We start from the raw sequence: 16,289 nt of genomic DNA on the forward strand, positions 1-16,289 counted from the left end.
GCTCTCGACTTCCTGAGTGGGAGAGCAATGTAGCAAGTTCGGGTTGGTGTCAGTGTGTTGCTCATTTTCTTTTACAGGAGTATGAAGGTGGCTGAGAAGATCAGACTCAGAATGAGTATAGCAAAGATTTCTCTTTCCATTTCCCTCTCATCTTCCACAGAAGAAAAGGAGGAAAATATATTTGTAGGAGGAAAGGGGAGGAGGAAAAGATAGAAGCAGAATTAATATAACCAACAATATTGTGTATTTTTTTTTTCTTCCTCTCAGTTCCTTCTGTTTACAGCTCTTTACCTCTCCAGACCCTATAAAATCCTCTTTCACTGTCACATCCATAGGGCATAATGCTGATTTTTCCCCACTCTCATGCATATTTGATTGAGAACCGTATCATTTTCCGTATGTTTGAGGGCTGAAGGAGCATTGCATGTAGCTTTCATGTTGAAGCTTCATCTTTTCTTGTTTCACAGGTTCACAGAAATAAAACCAGGCTGCCTGAAAGTCATGCTGAACTGAAGGATTGTTGTGAAGAGAAAAGGAATATAGAAATTGAGGTGTCAGATGACAGCTAACAACTTTTTAAACAACTGCAATAGTATTTTGTAATCTGTTTAAAGGACAGTATTTTATTAGGATTTGTTTCAATTTACAATAAGTGGTTTTGTCAGTATGTTTCCAAGAAAACTTGGATGTGGAATGGATCTCCTGCAAAAAGATGGTGCTTAGAGGATTTGAAGTCTCAGAAATGCAGATAAGAATTCTAATGAGCAGTGTATAATGTTTTAAAGGGAAATTAAGGTATAGGTTTCAAATATAATTGTCTTCTCAGCATACATGGCCTTTGACAATCTCTTGACCCTCATGTATCTTAATTGCTGTGGATTCCATGCTTGTGAAACATAGTACCTCGTGGGAGGTTATCTTGTGATTAGCAACATTGCGCTAGGCCCTTCAAAAGATAGAGGAGGCAGGAACTAAGCAACTACTGATATTTGAAATCCAATGATGGGTTAGTGCTAAATACTCCTAGGTTTCTTTCAAAAATCTGATATTGTATTTTCTGTGGTTATTTTCTAGTAGAATAGGCCAGTTCTGTTGTCTTTATTCTATTCTAAACTCCCTGAAATTCATAGAAGTTGCATTTAAAGGACTCTACATTAAGACTAGCTGTGCATTAGGTAATTTTACAGACTTACTGTGATCCTTTAAAAAGGAAAATATAACACGGTATTTCCCTCTCTACTTACACATAGCTAATACTCTAAAATTTTAATTTTGCAAGAAATGCCCCTTTTATTTTTTAAAATCTATTTGATGAAAAATTTTCTTCCATTCTCTTTTCAAATGGAATAAAAAGAGTACCTTTTTCTAACAGGTGTTTGTTAGTGATGTCATTTTTAGTCTATATGTATTGTATTTGGTACTTTCCCTGTAGACAGTTACTACTGTAGTAGTAGCACTCATTTTGATTTTAAAAATACATTTAAAATTTCTTGCAGAATTTTCTAAGTCTGGAAGGACAGAAGTTATTCTGTTGGAGATGGTGTCATATCAGCATCTGGAAACACCTATTTTAAAAAAGCAACTGATATAAAAACATGTACTTTGGCAAGTGTTTCCAGTAAGCGCTCAGAACATTTATTTTCATAGAGCTATCTTAAATACATTATTTCTTTAATGATGTCTTTGACTATTGGAAGGCGTAAGCATTCTTTACTACAAACCATTTAATTTTTGATGTAGGGCTTTGTTTTCAGAACAGATATGAGTTATGAATTAGGAATAATAGTCATAGGTTAAGGATTAATGGGAGGGGTTTTAATTTTTAAACCACTTTTCAGCAAATTTTATGCAGGAACTGCATGGACAGAGAATTCACATGTGAATCCATATGTGTGTGCAAGTCCTGCCATTTGTGAGAATAGGTAGTAATAAGCAAGGAACTTCTGTGAGAAAAGCTCTGCAGAGAAATAGGCTTCCTTTGAAAATGTGTCCATAAAAGTTGCTGACAAACTGAAAGACATGATGTTTCCTGAATATCCTTATTTATTGTAATATATACACTGTGAATGGTATATATGGTAGACTTAGAAATGAGCTTGTCATACTTTAACAGATAAAACTAATCATTCTACAGTGATTTCAAGTGGAAGAATAGCTTGAATACTATTTAATCAAAGGGACTCTTACAAGAATAATAGATGTTTGTAATAAGTTTTGTGTTTTTTGTGGGTACTTAATTCATCCAAATTCTGTCTCTTCACTTTTTCTTTCTCTCTGGGCCGCTTGGGTAAGCAGTGTTTGAAATATGAGAGAACTGTGCTTCCCGAACAGTACTAGCAGAGCTCTGTGCCATTGCATGCTGACCTGTGTGGTGAGGCCCATGCTCCATCCTCTGTGACAGTACATAAAATGGACTGAGATGTTCTTTAGGCATTTAGACTCAAGACAGCAGTTCAGACTGTCTGCTGTCCTGGATTGCAGATGCTAGAATTGCCTAAATGGGGCTAGGATCTTTGTTTTGGACAGTCCCCCTGTTCCTGAACAGATACTCTTGAGCACTGCTTTCTGTAGTGAATGAATGTGCAGCGCTCTGGGGCACCTACTTAAAGTGCATTGTGCATAGTCCTGTGGTGCATAGTGGTTGGCCTGGATGACTGGGTCGGCAGAGGTCCCCATGTATGCTCAGAAGTGTGTTGCATGTTGAGCTGTTGGGTACCTGAGCACTACTGTGAGCACCTGTGAGCAGGGAAGTGTCTACGCTTCTGCTTGTTCAGCGAAGGGTCTTGATTCGCTCAGCATGTTCAGATCATGCCTCACATGGATAAAAGCAGCTTAGATTTCAGTTGAAAATACAAGGAGAAAAAATTGTTGTCTTGCCCATCTGTTCATCATAACCTAGTTGCTGACGTGCTTGCCCTGGAGGTGAGAAACACAGCTTTTTACCTTCTTCTGGCTTCGGAGGGGGAGGATGATTGCACTTGACTCTTGCTTCTGTAGAAAATGTCCTAACCAGTGGGCTCAGCAGTATTCTTGAGGATGCCACTTTCTGAGCCTCTTCTGAAACTGCTGCTGGAAGCTAAAAAAGCAAGATTAAGGGAATAAGGAGATTAAGGAATGCAAACTGCATAAGCAGTCTCTGAAACAGGGACTCAGACTCTTAGAGAAGAAGCTTCTCCCACTGAGTTTAAGATTCCCACCCTCATTATTTTCTCTCTTTAGCCCTGTTTGTTTGCATAAATGCATAAAAAAATGTTGAGGTGAAAAACCTCAACTCCATCCCTTTCTGTGAGAGTTTTCATCCATCTGTAAAGTCAGTGGAAGAATATGTATCTTAAGGTCAATTAGGAGTTTTTTCTCTCTCCCTCCCTCCCTCCATCATCCTTTTGGATACATATTTGCATTCACTTAGGTGCTCTGAATATTTGGTTACAGATTTATTAGTAAGCATTGCATTTGCTAAATTGAGCAGTTACAAATTGCTTGATTACAGGCTGAATTTAGATGAAGGGTTATGGTTTAAAATCATAATATGGGCAGAAACAATCCTGGCTTTGTTGAAATTAGAGGCAGAACTTCCATCAGCTACAGCAACTCAGGATGAAGCACTGCAGTTCTCATTCAGAGAAAGTATGGTGAGCTCTGCCTTTTTCTTCAATTGGACTTCAAATGTGTGCTTGAAATTTTGCTGAGCTGGATACAGGATGGAGCAGATCAGGTCACAGAGAGCAAGGAGGTTTTCATTATTAAGAATCTCTATGCCTTGAACTAATTGCCAAACTGTCCAGAAAAAAAAAAAAACACTGGAATTTTTATACTTCTTTTGGCTCTATTTATAATGTATACTGAGATTAATTGTTTCAAATATAATTGTTTGAAAATGTTATTTGAAGATATGTCACATTTTAGAACTTACAGCATTTCTGATGTCTTTTGCAGTTAATGAGAATTCTGAGATATCATGTAAATTCCATATTTTCTTACACTTTTAATTGAAAAGAGCACATAGCAGTATTGCCACCAGCACTCTGAAATAATATGTGACTCTTAGATCTTGTTCTTGTATACTACTACTTATTTTATTCTTCTGCAGCATGTGGTTGTAATGGCTGGTAGCCTCTAATATGTGACTTTCATTTTTTTTTAATACATTTTAATATTCAGTCCAAATTTTAAATTTCTAAGATTATTACTTTTTTTCCCTAAGAATGTCTAATGCATCGATCAGTAGCCTCACAGTTGAAAAAAAAATCACAAAACCAAAACTGACAGATGCAATGAAAAAAAGTTATTCTCCAGAGAGATGTTTAATATTTTTTAAATATATATTTATATTTTCATTGATAATGAAGGTAGTATGTCAAAAAGTGATTTTAAAAAATTTTAAGATACCTTGAATAATACTTTAATATTTTAACGTCTTACTATAATAGTATGTCGTTCAATTTCTTTTAAACTTGGTGTTTTTCTTGGCCTGTTCAAGGACATCTAAGGCCAAGTGTAGCTTTTTTTTTCTGTGGCTGTTGGAAACAACTGTGACTTGGGAATGCCCATTCAGACAATGTCCAGATGCCAATGTCTGACTTTCTAAGAACATCATTGTAATGAGTAAGCGTAAGGTCAGGGGAGTATTTGCATGCTCCACAGAACATGTGTTTTACATAAGGTTTTACCTGAAGACCTAAAATGTAACCAGGTTGCTATTTAATCTTGCCGCAGAATATGGTGGGTAGATAAGAGAATAATCTCATTGTGGTAATAGCAAAGAAGGATTATCATAAATATACTATGATAAATCGTACATAGACTTTACTGATGTTTTTATTTTCAAATGCAATTCACACTTCACAATAATGCTGCCCCATTTGCAGAGATGAAGAAAGGATAGAGTATGAACACTGAAAAAGAAGAGTTCTTTGACTTGCCACAATTCCCAACTGTCACAATTATTTTCTCATTAAAAATAATCCAACTCAGAACCTAGCTATTTGTGCTGTTTCAGCTAAATAAACAGTGCTGAGTATTAAAGGACTATGTATGTGAATATGCATGTGCAAAAACACAGTATTGTAGCTACCAGATGTAAAAGCTGTTAGGACCAGTACCTTGGAGAATATCAATGTCTATTTTTAAATTAAAATGAAAAAATGATTTTTTTAATTTGTATAAAGTTGTAATTTTGCTGTTAACTCTAACTTTCATTTTTTTACTGGAATACAGTTTTGTAATTTGCATTTAGAATTTCTAATGTCAAAAGGAATTTACTGAATCTAGTTTAATAAAGGAATTTTACCACAAGTATAGCCTTGTGTCTTTCCTTGGAAGATTACATTTTGGCTTGTATCAAATTTTGTCTTGGAGTTCTGCATGAAAGCCACTTGACTTTAGGATACCATCTGTAGAGAGATAAAGCAACCATCTGCAGGTGTAAAAAGGAACAGATTTGTGGCCTGATTTTAAGTGATGCGAGTGGGAGCTGAACGCTCACATTACTGAAGATGAGGGTCGTGGTTGCAGAATTTTCTTGTCTAAAGTTGCTGGCAAGAAGCTGCTCAGGAGCAGCTCTCTGTGGCAGAGTGAGGGCAGAGATACATGTCGAGGGAGGGATAGCTGTGAGCACTGTGAAGGTGGGACATGGTGGGAGAGAGGTGTTCTCAGTAGACCTCATTCAGTGGATATCTTAAGTCTAGTGTGGTGATTAGGTCAGGTCCTGAAGAAGGACAATTGTAACTGTATGTGCAGATCTAGTGCGGGTATTCGTGTGTCATATTCCTGAAACTGTGGAAAGACACCTGAGAACAAACTGCTGGCTGGAGTCTGGCATATTTTATTAGGTTAGGCTAAGGACAGCTGGCTTGGACCTGAGTTAACTCCTGCAGAGAGATTTCTGTGACTTTGAGTTGCAGGTTGGATATGGTGGGGCAACAAGCCAGCTTTGTGCATTTGCACAGCAACACCCTGACTAAACAAGCTGTACAAGCGAGTAGAGAAATAGGATTTGGAAACGTGTTAAAGCTTGGTAGATGCCAGCTTAGATCTAGCATGGCCAATACTGAGCCACAAATAATAAACTACAGCATCAGTGAATGTATGGCTGGTTGTGTGCACAGTATTTGCAGGACTTCCTGTCCTGGCAGTGTGGTTCATGGTCCAACTTGGGATTTATTGCACTGTTACAAAGTGGAAATGCTGCTCTTAGACCCACTTTCTCCTTGGAGGCAAGAGAGCTGTATTTCTGGAGGGCTTACCTTGGAGACCTGGTTTGACTTTTACCCTTGCTGAAATAGTCCAATCCTGTGTTCAAGTTCATGTCCCTTGTTAAATCTTTGTTTCCCCTATGTGGTGGACTAGCTCCTAACTCCTCTACGCTAGCACCTGGGAGTGCTGTGGAGATAAGAAAGGAAACATTTGTAAGACAGACTGCTTCTTGCTTAAATGCTTGGATGTGGGTGACTAAAGCTGTAGCTGTAGAAGACCACCTTAGTCCTAGTGTGTATATTGTCCAGCATGGAAGGAATCTGTGAGATTCCTTCTCATCTTCTTACATCTGCTGAAACAGAAGAAGTCTCCAAAAAGACTGAGTAAGACTCAACAACTTAATTTTGGCAGGGAAGCCATCTCTTTTTCCTGCCAAATGGCAGGTTCCTGCTCTGAAGTGTGGCTGTGCTATGGCCTTTCAAAGCAAAATGTCTCCTGCTCCCCTTTTAAACAGGGAAAGTGTAGTATTTTTTAACATGTCCTTCCTTGGGGAAATGATACGCACCTTATGGCTGAAAATTGAAAAGTAGCAAATAAAAACTTGAGGCAGACAACTGGCATAGAAAATTTCAGTCTGAATCGTTAAGAAGTCAGTTAAGGTGGCATCTCTGGGAAGGTGTCAGGTGTCTGGCCAATAGGTGGTGCCATTGCCAACTGCATAGAGCAGTGGTTGGTTTTTACTTTGCCCTCACCAGAGCTGTTGTTTCTCGGTAAGAAGTGCCCTGAAGGATGTTATGACATATCACATGCTCTTCATTTCTTCCTCAGAGGGAGAATACCGTATTCAGAGTATTGTTTTGGTGGCTTTCTTTTTTTCTTTCTCTCTCTCTCTCTCTTTTTTTTTTTTTTTTTTTTTTTTTTTACAGGTGGGTGGGGTAGATTTTGTTTTCGAAATGTACTTGCAGCTCTATGCTAACGTTAAGATGGGCAAGACAAAGAAGTGCGTTTTGCCCTCGGATTTGGAGCGGATATGGCTGGGGTTCCTCCTTCAGCTGCAGTGTGCTGTTCTTTGCAGTTTATTCTTTATCCAGATGTGTGGACAAACAGCTATCGGTCAGTTCGGAGACTGACATGGAAAGCGTCTGCGCTTGTTCAGTGGTGTCCTCTTTCCCTGTGGGTACTGCTGGTGGCAGGTGCACAGATAATGAGGAGTTTTCCTGAAAATCCATGGTGAGAGAGCATCCTCCTGGTGTTGCCTGACTTTCTGCATCAGGGGACCTGGCTGGCTAGTTATGTCCTCTCATTAATTGCCACCGTTAATTATCCAGGGTACATCAGGAGGTAAAGCTCCGTGTCTCCTACAGCTTGGCTGGCTGCTACATGGCATTGAGCTGAGAGTTGCTGTCTCTAGAAGATTGCCTCAGAAACCCTTTTTCTTACACAGGGCCTATAGTTGTCCCAAAGGAAAGTTATGAGCTTTGACTTTTTAGGAGTATAGTATATGATAGCTTTCTTGGCTCCTTGCCCTCAGGAAGGCCTTAATTCTCAAATTCGTGGTGCCCCTTTCCCCTCTCTACTCTTCCTCTAAATCCAAGAGTCTTTCACCACCATCTAAGATGGCCTGTCCTGTGTTCCTGGTGCTGGTGACCCCTTAGGACATGCATCAGGGACATGGTGAGGGAAACTACAGGGCATGGAGATAGCCTATAAGAATCTAGTGGGGAAGAGTCTGATCTGTGAAGATATGTTGATGGGCTGCATCTGAGGGGGCTAATGCCAGATGCAGGTAGAGAGCCTGGGGAGCTGTGGGGAAAGCTGACAACAGGGCCTGGAGGCTGACCACTGACCAAGAGCCTGTGGCTCTGTTTTAGGTGGAAAAAAGAGGCCTCTTATGGCATGAGGGTGGAGGAGGCCTCCTCTGGAAGAGGGTGGTTGGTGGCACAGGGTGCATGCAGTGCAAGTGAGCTGGGAGGAAGGCAGATGCTAGAAGGGATATGTGAGAGCTGAGAAAAGTGTCTCATGGGGCGGGCAGTGTGATGTGTCCAGGAGACCCTGACACACTGCAAGATCTTGGGGCAAGGTACCATGCACAAGTGGGGCTCTCCCGCTGGGGCAGCCCATTTCTCTCAGCTCCAGCATTGTGGGGATGATGTATCCAAGTCAACATCTCAAAGCAGACTCTGTCACTGGCATACGCTATTCAGAAGTTTTGCTGAATTAAGTACGTGTAGTCAATAGGGCTCAGCATCCTGTGAATAACTTGTTTTGTACTGCATTCAGATTTGGGGGTTTCTTTTATTTTTATTTATGTAGTTTCCATATTTTAAGAGTATTATAGATGTTTGTCTCAGCAAGAAAATAGACATTACAAAGGCAAGGGGGGCTTGCAGTTTTGGCAGCTTGGCAAACAAACGGGGCTTTTGGCATCCACTCGGAGACAAAAGTCTAGGCAATTTCTGCAGCTTCGGGGTTGGATAAAGGCGACTGTGTGTCCCCAGTGCCACCAGAGGTCCCCATGGGCTGAGACCCTTGCGCTGTCACGTGATGTGAACTTTAACTCAAGCTGTGAAAATGGAAAGAACTGAAGGGGAGCAGAGGGTAAAAGCCGCCACCTTGCTTTTTTTGCCCTATTCTCCTAAGCTGTTTTCTATTCTCTGTCTTGGTGCTGAGTCTAAAATTTGTACACACTCCTCCCAAGTAGAACTGGTTTTCAAATGGCTTAGAAAGTATGTAACGTGACTTAGGGTGTGTTAAAATAATAGTAAAATATTAAATGCTGACACATTTCCTCTGTTAGATCGGGGTCTCATATCTGCTGTGTTCTTTGGGCTGTAGAACATCTGAGCGAGGCACCGTTTCTATGATCACTGGCATTTCTACGAGCAAGCATTTTTGTGAGCAATGTGTTAAGCAAATGGATGGGCATTATTACTTTTGTGTTATCTTGAGAAACAGGACCCTCCTACTTACTCTCCGTGAAACACATCCGCAAGCACACTGGACAGAAGCGTGAGCAACTGAGATCCTCCGCACAGGCTCCAAACCTTGGCTGTTTGTTCAGCCTATAAATGGAGGGAGCGGTGCTCTTTTCGGGTCAGCCTGTGGGAGGTCTGCGGTGCAGCGCTTGCTCTGCCTAGGTTAACTCGCAAGGCACTGCCTCAGGTCCCACCTCTAAATTAGGGCAAAAGTAGTCTTCCTCATCCATGGGTCTATTTTGGCTTCTCCAGATGATCCTCTTTTACTGGCTGTGCAGTGCCATATAGGCAAGCCACAGGAGACTGGAAACTTAAGCTTTTCAGTATTTATCAGAATAAACTTATAAAGTAGTAGCAGTAGTAGTAAATAGCCATATTGCAGAGAGAAGAGAATTGTCCTGGAAGGGTAATGCATCCTGGCTGATCAGAAGTTTTTTCACCGCACAGAGCAGTCTGGGAGAAGTCTGGGAGCACCTACAGGTGTAGGCTCCTGGTCTGCATCTTCCTCTGTGGAAATGCCTCTGTCTTCATGGGTGGACAGGTAGTTCAGGGAAACTGGCTGGTGAAGCAGGGAGCCTCAGCATGGACAGCATGACTACCTCCTTTTCCTCAGATACAAAGCTTTCTTCAAAACAGGAGGAAACAGGAACACTATGCTTAAAATAAAAATAACTACTGTTTTTATGCTCTTGCTTTTCCAAGTGGGAATGCCAGTGGCTTCAGGCTTTGCTGGGGCAATAAGCCTATTTTGTGCTAGCATTTCTTTTTCTTACAAGTCAAGTGCACAGATGGCAAAAATTACTAGTTTCAGGTTTGAGATATTTTGTAGTTTCTCAGTTAACACTTTCTGAAGTTCATCAAGAAGAAATTAAAAGCACATATTCTCTCCAGTGTCTCCTGGGAGCATGATTATGCACAAGGTGTTGTGACTACCCCTGTGCTGCTTTTTGGATGCTTGTGGGGACTGCACTGCATGCACATCCATAGTGGTGCTCCCACCATGCTACCATGGGGTGCGTCTGCTTTACTGGCTTTCAGGGCATGCCCAGCAGAGTCCTTCTGGCATCTGTTCTGCACCATGTACTTCCTGTGCTGTCATGATACGGCCCTATGAAAGACTATCATTGACTGCAAACTCTTAGTCTCTGCACAAATCTGCCTGCATCAGGATATTCTTGCATGAAGAAACTTGGGAGATGTGGACAAGAGATACATTTGATACTCCAGAGATCCCTCTTAAAGGAATGGTGGGGTACTAATCCCTAACCTGTAAAGTACTTAAGCTCCTCTCTTCCGTGTCACATCACCTTCTCATCTCATCTTGAACTTAAGCTGCAGGGGCAGGTTTAGCATGGATGACAGATTAGCTGGTGCTAGCTAAAGTCCAGTGACCTGCTCCCCCTCTACCAGTTCTCCTTTCCCTAGTTACAGATCTACCCCTGGCCCTTCTGCCCTCCAGCTCTCCTCTCAAGCTCATGAGGAGGGAGGAGGAGGAAATGCCTAATTCCAAGAGTAGTGACCAGCCTGCTCCAAAATGAGCAGAGGTCCTCTTCATCCAAGAACCTGGTGCCATGATAGGGTAGGATAGGAGAGAGGGAGGGAGCTGTGAGCTTTCCAGATGAGTTCAGAGAGCAGAAACTCAGTGCTAAAATACTTAATATAAACAAATTACATATTGGCCTCCTGGTGGTGGTGGGGGAGATGTTGCTGAAAGCCAGCTCACTTCTCACAACACTCCAGGGCTTGCTGGTCCCTAAGAGAGCATAGTTTGCATTAGTGACAAATGTGTAGGACCACAACTTTGCAACAGCCTTCCAAAAGAGCTGTGCCTCTGCAGAGACTGTGGGCTGGATCGCCTTGCTGGGGCACACACCAACAACAGAGCACTGCGGGGTGAAGGTAAGAAGATGGAATGAGGCATGTGGTAGAAATAACCTCTTGGGAGAAGTGAGAGAGGAATGAGAGGGTGATGGGGCCATGCACCTCGTCGTGGCTTGGTGTGATGAGAGGGTGCTGGCGAGCTGGGTGCAGCAGTGGCTACTGGAGGAGACGGGAAAAGGGCGGGAGCCCCGAGAGTACTTGTATGGTCAGCACACTATTGACCCTTCTCCAAAAACTGGGGAGAAAATGCTGCTTCCTTCCAGCTCCTCTCTGGCCTGGAGCAGGGCTGAGAGGGGCCTGTGGGATGGGAGGCTCCAAACTGCCAGGGCAGCTGCTCCGCTAGGATGAGGGATCCAGCTGCCTGCTGTGAGCTGGGCCTGTTGTGAGCTGGGTGGCACAGCTGCCTGCGGCATCGGCCAGGAGGCAGTGGTGGGCTCTTCCACCACCTCCTCTCCCAGGAAAGACAAATGCTCTTCCTCCTGCCACGTATTTATGAATAGATCTCTGTTCTCCCTTTACTGCTCTTTCTCAAAGAGAGTAAAAGAAAGGAGGAGGGCACCAGCTTTTCCCTCAACACTGCCACTACACAGAGGTAGGTGGTTAAGGGACCAGAGTGTCTCTCATGAGGAGAGGCTGAGAGAGGTTGGTCTGCTCAGCCTGGAGAAGATAAGGCTCAGGGGCATCTTAGCAACATGTGTAAGTACCTGATGGGAGGGGAAGCAAAGAAGATGGAGCCAGACTATTCTCAGTGATGTCCAGGGACAGAACAAGAGGCAATGGGCACAAACCAAAACACAGGTATTTCCATCTGAACATAAGAAAACACTTCTTTACTGAAGGGTAGTTGAACACTGGAAGATGTTGCCCAGAGAGGCTGTGGACTCGCCATCCTTGGAGATACTCAAAACCTTAATGGACACAGTCCTGGGTAACCAGCTCTAGGTGACCTTACTTGAGCAGGGGGTTGAACCAGAGGATCTCCAGATGTCCCTTCCAATCCCAGCTGTTCTGCGGTTTTCAGTCAGCATTTTCTTTCTCCTTGCTTTCCCTCAGGCAGCAACACTCAGAAATCTTTGATGCTCTGACCCTTTGGGCAATTCCAGGACAACAAATACAGGAAGTTGTCCTGGCCCTAAGGCATAAAATAGCCTCGGGTCAGACGTGTTTTCACAGACAAAACCACCAGAAGAACCTTCTCTGTGGTTTCAACATGATTATTCAATGTGACTATTTTTGTGTTAAATCCAGACTGCATAAATGTCCTTGAGGAGAGAGAAAATTACAAAAGTCAGATAATTTGCAGAAAAAGATCCAAGCCTGTACTCACGCTGCCTGCAAGACCAGCAGGCTGGATGATGGGGTCTGTCCATCCTGCCGGCCTGCTGCCTGAGCCCTCCTTTGCTGGCATAAGCCCTGCAGCCCCTTTGCCGCCACTTTTTCTCTTTGCGGGCAGCATGAGCCATGCGGCTACTGCTCCCCCTCTTCCCTTGGGCTCTGGTGCCACGTATCTGCTCTGCTTTCCTTGGCGGCTCTGGATATCCCCCAAAAGCCCAACCAAAAGAACACCGGGAAAAACCTTCCACAATCATCTGTCAGAGACGGAACAAATCTTATTCCCTTGATAGAGCTGATGGTTATTTTGGGAATTAGGACACATACCTAACGTTGAGGAGGAAGACTAAATTTTCAGTAATGTTATAGCTTTCCTGCTCAGGAATAGAAATGGGGGGGACCCTCCGTGCCGTAGCTAAACACACTTCCCTTTTAAGAAATAGGAAGTAGAGATTCACATTACTCTAAAGGAAAGCACTTCCCATAGATTGCTCTGACCACAGTTCCTCCTTGTCGTCATGGAAGGAATTATAGTGGGAGGTTATCATACTGCTTCTGTTTATAAGATAGCAAAGCAAAATGTGTAAATGTTAGTTTTATCGCCCAGGGTACATTACTGACAACCAGATTTCAAGAGACATACTCCAAAGAAATAGCTAATCGGTAGTGAGTGCACAGGGGTAAAGATACACAAGTGATAAAGAGTAATTCTGCACACATGCAGAAGACTGAGCCCTCAAGAAGTAGGGAAGTCTCTGCCTGTCCGAGCTACGCAGGTACGTGGGCTTAGTTTATGCAACAGAGTCATACCAGACCTAGGGATGTCCAAGCACTGCATTAGCTTACTTAGGAACCAAAGCATAAATTCACTGGAGAAAAATAATTAGACGTGTGAGCTATTTCCCCCAAAATCAATGCAGAAGCTGCTTGTGAAACTGTCTTTTTGTTTCCCCTTTCTGTTCTAGTTCTCTTACGATGAGTAATTTCACTGGCATTGCATGCCTTGTCTATAGTAGAGGCTTTGTGAGGGTCTCCTCCATGGTGGGAGGAAGTCCCCCTCTCTTCGATGCATTTATCCTTAGGGCACTGCTGGAAACCGCTCTTGCCCCAGCAGCGTTCAATGGGTCTGGGCACCCTCCCTGAGGCTGCACGGGGAAAGCAAATAGTGGCATCCTGGTCGTCCTGACCCAGAGCTGACATCTTGACCACACACATTTCTCCTGCCTTCCTCTGTTACTGTGAACAATACAGTTTAAGTTCTTTCTTTAGCAAACAACCATATCCCATGTACATTTGTAACGTTAGTAAGGCGTCTAGACACAGGAAGGAAACGTCTTTATTTTGTATAATGTAATGGTCACCTAGGATGTGGCTGTGAACCAGCCTCTCTCTGACATGGCAAAACCCTGGATAATAATATTTTATATGATTTTTCATAAGCCCATAGTAACCTGAGGTTTAAGACTATTTTTTTTTGCTGTCAACTGATTTTTCAATGCAAAAATAATTTACAAGCCTCCACTCCACCTCCATAAATATTTTGCAAAACAAAACCCCCACATAGTATGACTCATATTGAGTTTTTAAAAAAGGAGAAGCAAGGTATTTTTGAATGCATTAACAATAGTCTGTCACAGCCAGATTTTCCCCTCTATCACACATCACGAACAGGTGAAAAGGGGCTGAAAAACTGCAATAAGAAAAACAAAAATAAAAAGCAAGAATCAAAGCAAATGTGGCAGTTAGGCTGCAACATTGCATGTCATTTGGAATGTGCTTTGCCAAGAGTGGAAACTGGGGATCTCTTTGTGGTGTTCCAGACCACTAGGAATTAAAGAAATGCTATATATAGCATGTCCAATCCTCGTAAAAGGCTCCAAGTTTTACTCAAAAAAAAAAAAAAAAAAAGAAAAAGAAAAAAAAGGAAAAAAAAAAGGAAAAAAGGAAAAAAAAATCCCTGACTTTCAAATCACTCATTGGGTGAAGCTGCTCCAGGAAGGGTAGTGGAAGGGAACAAGGAGAAATCAAGATATGTTAGAACTTGTTTCTAATTCTAAAGGTCTTGCTTTTTCCCAAAGTTCAGTCGATTTAGAAGTTGCTTATGAACTATTTTCCAGATGAATGCACTTCTTATCCAAAATGCAAACTGCTTACTCAGATGGTCTCACATCTGGATTAATCTGCAATACAAAGCAGAACAAAACAGTTGCATTTTTAAGCAGCTGCTATCTGTAGCAGACCTAAAATGGGTGATGATCACCTAAGACATTTGTATCAATATAATTTGCAAATGGTATTTATTTCTCTACTTCTGACAAACTGCAGTGTTCTGGTGGAAACATTTCAAAGTGTTTGGGTGTCTGACTTTCTTTATCATGATCGCAATGGAAACTTACTGCCTCATTGCATGCACTAGTATTGAGAAACACAAACCTGGTTAAAAACAGAAGAACAGGTGTTCTCTGTGAAAATTAAGTGACATAAACTCTCATATAAACTGGTAATATGCTGAAGCCCCTTATCCGAAATCTTGTCTCAAACTGAAAAGATTGAAGCCTTTAGGAAGAGAGTATTCCAAAAACGCCTTTTGTGAGCCACTTTTCCTTGCCTTCATACCTCTTGCTAATTATCTGATTTCATTTCATTTCATCAGGAAAGCAAACAAATTGTTTCTCCAGCTGATCTGTGCAGCACTGTTCTAGGAGCTTTGTCTCAACAGGTTTACAGTGTGTTTACATAGGTAATATTCTTTCTGCAGCTATTTATATTTTTGACACAAACTGGTTTTCATCTGCTCATAAGTTATCTGTTTGTTTTCTTTTTGATTTATCTTGTCATTTATTCTGTTGTTCTTAGCATTCTTGGAAGCAATGTAACTTTATCTTGGAATGCATTATCTTGGCATAACGTTTATGTGAATAAATTCACCAGCTCTCTCCAAAGAGCTCTCATCCTGCAATGAACACAAAAACACAAAATGTACGGCTTTAGGTCTGGATCAGTCCATTCCTATTACTTCATGGCTGGAGATGGTCAGAAATGGCTTTGCTGAACCCAAATTATTTTCTGAAAATGCCTCAGGTTCCATATCTCTGACTCCAAGGCAGGTTTTGAGGTGGCCAGGGAAGCCAGCACTGTGTCTCTGGCTGAGAAGGAGCCAGCCTGCTGTACTGGTCAGGTTTGGGGCCTCATGCCTTCAGCTTGGGAGCATTCCTGCTGTGCCAGGCTCCTCCAGGAGTTCGGGACAGGAGTGCCCTCCCCACAATCCTGATTGCCTGATCATCCAAATTCAGCGACCTCTTGTAACATCTGGTGGCTCCCTCCTCATCTGTGCAGCTAGGTTTCCTGTGGATGGAAAGGATGCAGGAATCATCCTCTATGTCAGAATGAGGGGTACTGGCTGTACCTGAGTCAGGAAGGAGCATGCAAGCAGCTGAGAGCTGATAAATTCTTGTAGATTAAGAGTGTAGACACAACTGGGACTCTGCCATAGAGCCAGGCACTTGAAATCACAGAATCACAGAGTGGTTGAGGTTGGAAGACACCTCTGGAGATCATCCAGTCCAACCCCCCCCTGCTCAGGGGCTGCAGGGTCACCTACAGCATGTTAGACAGGGTTGCATCCAGGTGGGTTTTGAAGATCTCCAGAGAAGGAGACTCCACAACCTCCCTGGGCAACCTGCTCCAGGGCTCTGTCACTCCCACAGTAAAGAAGTTTTTGCTCATATTCAAGTGGAACTTCCTGCATTTCAGTTTGTGCCCATTGCCTCTTGTCCTATTGCTGGGCACCACTGAGAAGAGTCTGGCCCCATCCTCTTGACACCCTCCCTTCAGCTATTTGTAGATGTTGATAAGATCCCCTCTCAGCCTTCTCTCCTCCAGGCTAAAGAGGCCCTGCTCTTGCAG

At 42.5% G+C, this 16,289-nt stretch overlaps 1 protein-coding gene across 3 annotated transcripts in view; it reads left to right on the forward strand.

The window, feature by feature from the left end:
- The window catches only part of N4BP2 (NEDD4 binding protein 2), a 39,399-nt gene extending 38,117 nt beyond the window's left edge, over positions 1–1,282 (forward strand). For all 3 annotated transcript variants that reach the window (XM_062575473.1, XM_062575472.1, XM_062575474.1), the window contains exon 19: positions 468–1,282. In XM_062575473.1, the coding sequence (XP_062431457.1) occupies positions 468–513 (46 nt within the window). In that variant the 3' untranslated portion in view covers positions 514–1,282. The remainder of the gene's footprint in view (positions 1–467) is intronic.
- Positions 1,283–16,289: the final 15,007 nt, after the last annotated feature.

This window comes from Rhea pennata, chromosome 4, assembly GCF_028389875.1.
Source record: "Rhea pennata isolate bPtePen1 chromosome 4, bPtePen1.pri, whole genome shotgun sequence".
Lineage (NCBI taxonomy): Eukaryota > Metazoa > Chordata > Aves > Rheiformes > Rheidae > Rhea > Rhea pennata.